Genomic DNA, 7665 nt, shown 5'->3' with positions numbered 1-7665 from the left:
CTCCTGCCTTTCATCCTAAGCTGCTTCTGCTGCTCCCCAGGCTGGGAGATGAAACCTCCCCCAGCTTTGTCACCTCTTGCTCTCAGGGTGCCTTTGAGCAGCTTCCCCCCCTCAGGCAGCTCTGGTTGTTTGCCTCTGCCTGACTCCAAACACTGAACAGATTATGGAAATCCTTTTTATGGTTGAAGAGATTTTTTTTTTTTTTTATTCTGGATTGGTGATATTAAATAAGAAGCCAGTGTTAAAACCAGTTTTTAAATAGTGTTGAAAAGGAGACTCACAACAGATGCAGGAAGCTAAGACAGATAAATCATAAAGCAGTCAAATTCTACTGGATGAATGAGGGTATTTATAAAAACAAACCAAACCAAGCACATTCTCTCCTTTGCAGGTTCTACAGCTTCAGAATCCAGTGGCACAAGAGCTGCTGCCCAGGACAGCAGCACGGTCAGCCCAGCTAATCCAATTTGACACTTAAATGCCTACTAACTCCTCTGTATGTATGTAGAATGAGCTAGAAAATTTTAAACCTCGTGTATCTTTGGCCAAGATACTTGAAAGTATTCCACATTTCTTGTAAAGAGAAGACAGCACTTTGTTCTGCTTCAGACCAGATGGAAGCTTAAATTTTTAGTTTTAGCTTTTTAGCTTTTTTTTTTTTTTTGTTTAATACTGCATATTAATCTGTCCTTAATAAAGCATTATTGAAATTTTGATACTTCTTTGTAATGGAAAGTATCTAAGTTATCTCTAAAAGTAGCTGAGGGATTTTGAAATAAGCTTATTGTGATGCCACTGGGGAATGACTGTTCATAATGTTGTACAGCGTGGCCTTGGGTATAAAAGATGTACAATTATATATGAATTTATGCTCTTGTACCATCCTGTTTGTGGTCTTACTTGCTCCAGAGAACAGCAGCAGGGCTTTACCTTTGGAAAAGGAAAATTCCATCCTTTCTCTTCTTTTGGGACAGGCTGGACAGGTCAGGGCCACATTCTCAGCCTCTTGTCTACATCAGAGCTGGGCTCTGTCCCACAGGGAAACTTTGAGGTATTAAAGGACTGAGCTGGCATCCAACTTGATGAGTCACAGAACAAACCTGCTGGGGCTTTCAGCTTTCTATGACTGGTGAGTTCTGAATTAGTTCTTTCAAAGATTGTCAGTGATTTGAGGTTTATTCTCTGCCCCTGGGCTCCAGCAGCAGCTGTTCCCTGGTGCCAGGCTCGGGTCTGAGAAGGGACAAGGGGGGTGATGCTGCCCCAGTAACACCAGTGCCAGCCCCAGCACAGACTGGTTTGGCATCTCAAACCTACAGCAACAATGCAGCTCAAACAACTGGGATCAGAGCTGAGTCTTTAAATAATTGCATTTAATCAGACTAAGTGTAACTGTAAGCTCCTCTGCAGCAGGAGTCAGAGTGCACACAGAAGCACAACAGGAAGCTGAGGTCTAAACCCAGCCCAGCTTGGTAATCCAGCCTAGCAGCCCCTACTCCCTGCTCACCACTGCCTGGGGACACCCGGGGCACTGCCTGGCCCAGTCTGGTGTTGGAAGCCCCTGGAGCATCCCAGTGCCAGGGGAGAGGAGCTGGGAGGGGCAGCAGGGCCCAGCCACCTCTGAGCTCACCTCGCTCCAGCAGCTGGGAAAAGGAGGGAGCAGCCAGCAGCACTGGAGGCACTGCCCTTTATTTCAGGAGAGGCTCTGGGCCCCAGCCAGCAGCTCTGGCCTGAGGGGGCTGCACTGCTGCTGCTGCTGCTGCTGCTGTTCCTGCTGCTGTTCCTGCTGCTGTTCCTGCGCCGGCACCGCCGCGACCCAGGCCAGGCTCAGCAGCGCCGAGGGCACCTGGGGGACAGGACAGGACAGCAGGTCACTGAGCAGGGATAGGACAGGACAGCAGGTCACTGAGCAGGGACAGGACAGGGCAGCAGGTCACTGGGCAGGGACAGGACAGGGCAGGCAGGTCACTGAGCAGGGACAGGACAGGACAGCAGGTCACTGAGCAGGGATAGGACAGGGCAGGGCAGCAGGTGACTGAGCAGGGACAGGACAGGGACAGGCAGGTCACTGAACAGGGACAGGGACAGCAGGTCACTGGGCAGGGATAGGACAGGGCAGGCAGGTCACTGGGCAGGGACAGGGACAGCAGGTCACTGGGCAGGGACAGGGCAGGGACAGCAGGTCACTGAGCACAGCAAGGGACAGGACAGGCAGGTCACTGAGCAGGGACAGGGACAACAGGTTACTGAGCAGGGACAGGACAGGGACAGCAGGTCACTGAGCAGGGACAGGACAGGACAGCAGGTCACTGAGCAGGGATAGGACAGGGACAGGCAGGTCACTGAGCACAGCCAGGCACTGTCACTGTGCCATACCAGGAACCCTAAAACCCATCCAGCCCCAGCCCTGCCCGGGGCAGTGACACCTCCCACTGTCCCAGTTGCTGCATCCCAGCTCTGGGCACTCCCACAGCTGCTCTGTTCCCCTCGGGTTTGGGACACCCTGAGTGCATCCACAGAGCTCAAAAGGACAAGGCTGGATTCTCCTTTTAGGGGATACTACTCTGGGTTTTCTGTTCACACCATCACTGCCTTCCTTCCTTCCCTGCCCAGCTGCTCTCTGCTCCAGGAGGGAGGACCCTGCACTTCACACCTCAAAACCCCCAAGCAGTTCCTGCTTTGGTTGGGCTTAAAATGAGGGCTCAGAGCACAACCTGGGGCTCTGACAGGACACAAACCTCCCCCAGCTCTGAGCAGCAGAAGGCTCTGACAGCCTCAAGATGCTCTGGAAGGTACCAACAATCTTTTTCACTCACCAACCCACATTCATTGAAGGCCAAGTTCTCATCAGTCAGTTTGAGACCTCCAGGTCCCAGGAGCTCAAAGGGCAGCCAGTCATCTCTGAGTGCTTCTCTCACAAAGTTGTAGAGCACAGATACTGATTCCCGGGCATAAAAAGTCCCTGCCATGAGAAAACAAGGTGAGAGAGTCTGGCATGTACCAAAATCTAACCTTTTGTGGTTGGTTCCATGGGGCTTCACCTACTGATGCTGACTTGATCAACGACTTCCCTGACACACAACCAGCCTGATTTAACTGAAAACTATAAAAGCAGAATCCCCAAAGAAAAATAGTCAATTGTTGGGAGCCCCTGCAGCCTGTAACAAAGAGCTGGGAAAGCCTGAAATGATTTCCAGAGTTCTACTGGAAAATTTGCAGAGGATTTATGCAGTGTACAGTCTGCCATCACACAGGCAGCCCCACGCTGGCTGCTGTCACACACTCATCTAATGAGTCCAGCTTGTTCCCAGAGGCCTGGGAAGAGCAGACTTTAATTAATGATGCCTTGAAATTCTTCCCTCTCTGTCCAGTCCTGACTTAAAATCCCAACCCTGAGCAGGGGAAGGGTTTGGAGATGGGAGAAGTTCATGGGGAATGTTTCCCCACAGCGCTTTTGGGGTGATTTATTTAAACAGCACCTCGTGTTACCCAGCTCCTGACACCCTGAGCACCCTCAGCAGCTGCTGGAGTGCCTGAAGGAAGGGCAGGAGCCTCGGTCACCTTGCAGGATGTATCCATCGGGGAACCGCACCCGCAGCAGGGTGTAATTGTATCTCCTCATCTCCCTCTGCTCCTCCTTCTCACGCATGGCTCTGGTCCTCAGCATGGCCGCCTTCTCCACTGCCTCTGTCCTGTGGGGACAGAGCCTTGGAGAGCCTGGGGAGAGCCAGAGCCCTGGGTGCTGCTAAATGAGAGAGCCAGACCCCTGGGTGCTGCTAAAGCAGAGAGCCAGACCCCTGGGTGCTGCTAAAGCAGAGAGCCAGACCCCTGGGTGCTGCTAAATGAGAGAGCCAGACCCCTGGGTGCTGCTAAATGAGAGAGCCAGAGCCCCTGGGTGCTGCTAAATGAGAGAGCCAGACCCCTGGGTGCTGCTAAATGAGAGAGCCAGACCCCTGGGTGCTGCTAAAGCAGAGAGCCAGAGCCCTGGGTGCTGCTGAATGAGAGAGCCAGACCCCTGGGTGCTGCTAAATGAGAGAGCCAGACCCCTGGGTGCTGCTAAAGCAGAGAGCCAGACCCCTGGGTGCTGCTAAAGCAGAGAGCCAGACCCCTGGGTGCTGCTAAATGAGAGAGCCAGAGCCCTGGGTGCTGCTAAATGAGAGAGCCAGACCCCTGGGTGCTGCTAAATGAGAGAGCCAGACCCCTGGGTGCTGCTAAATGAGAGAGCCAGAGCCCTGGGTGCTGCTGAATGAGAGAGCCAGACCCCTGGGTGCTGCTAAAGGAGAGAGCCAGACCCCTGGGTGCTGCCCCGCCCTGCTGCTCACTGAGGGAATAGCCAGGAACCCCTGGGTGCTACCCCAGCCCTGCTGCCCCGCCCTGCTGCCCCAGCCCTGCTGCCCCAGCCCTGCTGCCCAGCCCTGCTGCCCCGCCCTGCTGCTCACTGAGGGAATAGCCAGGAACCCCTGGGTGCTGCCCCGCCCTGCTGCCCCAGCCCTGCTGCCCCGCCCTGCTGCCCCAGCCCTGGGTGCTGCCCCGCCCTGCTGCCCCAGCCCTGCTGCCCCGCCCTGCTGCTCACTGAGGGAATAGCCAGGAACCCCTGGGTGCTGCCCCGCCCTGCTGCCCCAGCCCTGCTGCCCCGCCCTGCTGCTCACTGAGGGAATAGCCAGGAGCCCCTGGGTGCTGCCCCAGCCCTGCTGCCCTGCCCTGCTGCCCCAGCCCTGGGTGCTGCCCCAGCCCTGCTGCCCCGCCCTGCTGCCCCGCCCTGCTGCCCCGCCCTGGGTGCTGCCCCACCCTGCTGCCCCAGCCCTGGGTGCTGCCCCGCCCTGCTGCCCCGCCCTGCTGCCCCGCCCTGCTGCCCCGCCCTGCTGCCCCGCCCTGCTGCTCACCGCAGCCGCTGCTCCCTGCGCAGCTCCTCGGCCGTCAGGCTGAAGAAGTCTCGGGGCAGCTCGAACCGCGCGGCCGCGGGCGACGGCCGGAACAGCGTCGGCTGCCGGTGCAGCTGCGCCCGCAGGGGCTCCGAGCTCAGCAGCTGCTCCCTGCACTCCCTCAGCTCCTCCAGCCTGCTCAGCATCTCCTCCTTCAGCACGTAGAACTCCTCCGTGCTGTCTGCGGGCACAGCGGCGGGACGTCAGGCTCTGGGTGTTTTTAGGGACAAGGATCTCGGGGGAATGTCAGGTCCAGGCTCAGAGGCTGCTTTTGTCCCACCCTTGTGGAGCTGTCAGCAACCAGAGCACCCCCAAAGCCCTGACCCCACATTAACACCGTGAGTTCTTGCCTTGTCCTGGAACAGGCAGTGTTTTGGTCTCAAACCCGACAGCCTGGAAAAATTTGTGTGTCCCCTCCAAGCAGCTTATCCTTTCCTGGAAGAAAAGGACAGAGTTTAGATGGAGTTTGCTCCAAGAAGGGCTTTCCAAGGCTGTGGGAGTCTGAGCTCACCTGAAACACCTTGTTCTGCAGTTTGATTTTCCGATATTTCTCCTCCTCTGGATGGAGATAAATGTTATCCAGGTACCTGCAGGAGGAGGAATGCACTGCCTGGATCAAAGCAGGATACTCCAACGTCAGAGAGGAAACAGAGACCTCACAGTATTTCTCACAGAGAAAAAAGGCTGAGAAAACCAGGAAAATAAAGTACAGCACTGTTATGGGGCCAAACCAACCAACCAGCAGCTCCCAAACCTTTTGGATTAGTGGGACCAACTCCTCCAGGATGCTGACATCAGGTCAACTGAGAAATTGGGTGGTTCAAGAGTTCGGTTTTCTTCCAAAAAAAGACTTTGCCAGAAGCAGAGCAAGAAAATCCAGCAGGGGAGGGATGAGCTGGCCATGCCCTCAGCCACACTCACTTGGCCATGGTCTCCACGCACAGCCGGACCTTCTCCCGGTCCTTGTTGAAGGTGTGAATCTCCATGATGGAAGCAGCCACTGGATCCACGGAGAAATACTGAGGGAGAGGGAGAGAAGCTGCTCAGGGAAGAGCTGGCCCCAGCTCCTCCTGTTCACAGGTAAAGTGAAACAGTCCTGGGGGAGATTTTACAGGGAGGAGGTGGAGGGTTGGCGAGGTCACTGCTGGAGGGGAGCCATGGCACAAAAGGGGTTTGAAGGAAGCACTCACTGCCTGGATGGCTTCTCGGAGCTGCTTCTCCTTCTGGTCTTTCCTCACAACGACACCGGTCAAGGGGCAGATGAAATAAACCCCCGAGACAGAGGGAGCAGCCCCTTCCTCCTCCTGCTGCTGAAGGAGACAGAAGCAGGAAGCAAAGTGAGCACGGGGAGGGTTTTGTTTACAAACACCCTCAGCACAGGGAGCTGCCCCGAGAGGTGCTGAGCAGGGAAGGGCAGCACCTCCCTCACCTTTTCCTCCTCGGGGAGCCCCTTCTCGCTCGCAGCTGCCTCGGCCATCAGCTCTTTCCTCACTACAACAGACAAACCCCAGCTGGAGCAGAGGCTCAGCGCATTCCAGAGCCTTTTGGGAAGCCAGCACCACCTGCCCAGGTGCGGTGTCGCGGCCAGCGCTGCACCTGACCCCATTTCCACCACGAGCCGCCCCAGAAGAGCCCCGAGAGGCGCAGCCGGTGCCGAGCCGCGCTCCCCGCGCCGCTCCTACCCTGGTTCCTGATGGCCTCCTGCGAGGACGGAGCCTTTCCCTTGGGCTTCAGCTCCAGCCGGGCCAGCGCCGCGGCCGCCGCCCGCTGCGCCTCATCGGTCGGGGCCTGGCGGGGCTTGGGGGCCACCTCGGCCCTCGGCTTCTCGCGGGGGGCCCTGCACGGGGACACGGGGGACACGGGGGACACGGGGGACACGGGCTCAGTGGCCGCTCGCGCGCGGTGCCAGCCCCGAGCCCCGGGTCCCCCCCGAGCCCCGAGGAGGTGCCGGCCCAGGGCGGGCGGTACCGGCCGCGGGCGGGCCGCTGGTGCCCGGGGCTGGCGTTACCGGCGGTGGCGTTACCGGCGGTGGCGTTACCGGAGGGTCCCCCCAGCCCGTACCGGGACGGTTCCGAGAGCTTCTGCCCGGGCCCCGCCGTCTTGAACTTGAGGTCGGCCTTGATCTCCTGGAAGAACTTGCGCATGGCGGTGCCGGGCCGGGAGCGCCGGGACGCGAACGGGGAACGGGGAACGGGGCGGCCGCGCCCCCCCCGCGCTTCCGGCACGCCCGCGCCGTCACCGGAACGGGGCGGGACCGGCCCCGCTCGGGCGGCGGGGGGCGAGGGACACCGGCCCCGGGAGCACCGGGAGCACCGGGGCCACCGGGAGCACCGGGAGCACCGGGAGCACCGGGAGCACCGGGAGCACCGGGGTCACCGGGGCCACTGGGACCACCGGGAGCACCGGGGCCACCGGGAGCACCGGGAGCACCGGGGTCACCGGGGCTGGCGGCACCCGCGGACCCCAGACCGGCACCTACAGACTCCAGACCTTCACTCACGGACCCCAGACCGGCACCTACAGACCCCTGACCGGCACCTACAGACTCTAGACCGGCACTCACGGACCCCTGACCGGCACCTACAGACCCCTGACCGGCACCTACAGACCCCTGACCGGCACTTACGGACCCCTGACCGGCACCTACGGATCTCAGACCGGCACTCACAGACTCCAGACGGCACCCACGGACCTCCACAGAGCCCGGGTTGCATCCACGGACCCCCGGCGGCACCCACGGAGCCTC

At 58.9% G+C, this 7665-nt stretch overlaps 1 protein-coding gene across 2 annotated transcripts; it reads right to left on the bottom strand.

The window, feature by feature from the left end:
- Positions 1-173: 173 nt before the first annotated feature.
- UBXN6 (UBX domain protein 6) lies at positions 174-7165 on the bottom strand. 2 transcript variants are annotated; one of them, XM_079328362.1, is made up of 11 exons: positions 6981-7165; positions 6602-6756; positions 6340-6410; positions 6110-6223; positions 5841-5938; positions 5431-5506; positions 5270-5354; positions 4881-5100; positions 3559-3689; positions 2814-2959; positions 174-1843 (listed from the first exon to the last, which is right to left on the bottom strand). In XM_079328362.1, the coding sequence occupies exons 1-11, from the start codon at positions 7061-7063 to the stop codon at positions 1691-1693; spliced, it is 1332 nt and encodes a 443-aa protein (XP_079184488.1). In that variant the 5' UTR covers positions 7064-7165; the 3' UTR covers positions 174-1690. The 2 variants fall into 2 exon arrangements, with proteins under 2 accessions (XP_079184488.1, XP_079184489.1); XM_079328363.1 differs by having other exon boundaries at positions 6110-6229; positions 6349-6410; positions 6981-7162.
- Between the last annotated feature and the right edge of the window lie 500 nt (positions 7166-7665).

This window comes from Erithacus rubecula, assembly GCF_903797595.1.
Source record: "Erithacus rubecula genome assembly, chromosome: 28".
NCBI lineage: Eukaryota > Metazoa > Chordata > Aves > Passeriformes > Muscicapidae > Erithacus > Erithacus rubecula.
Note: the sequence above shows the minus strand (reverse complement) of the source record. Positions and strands in the feature narration are given on the sequence as shown.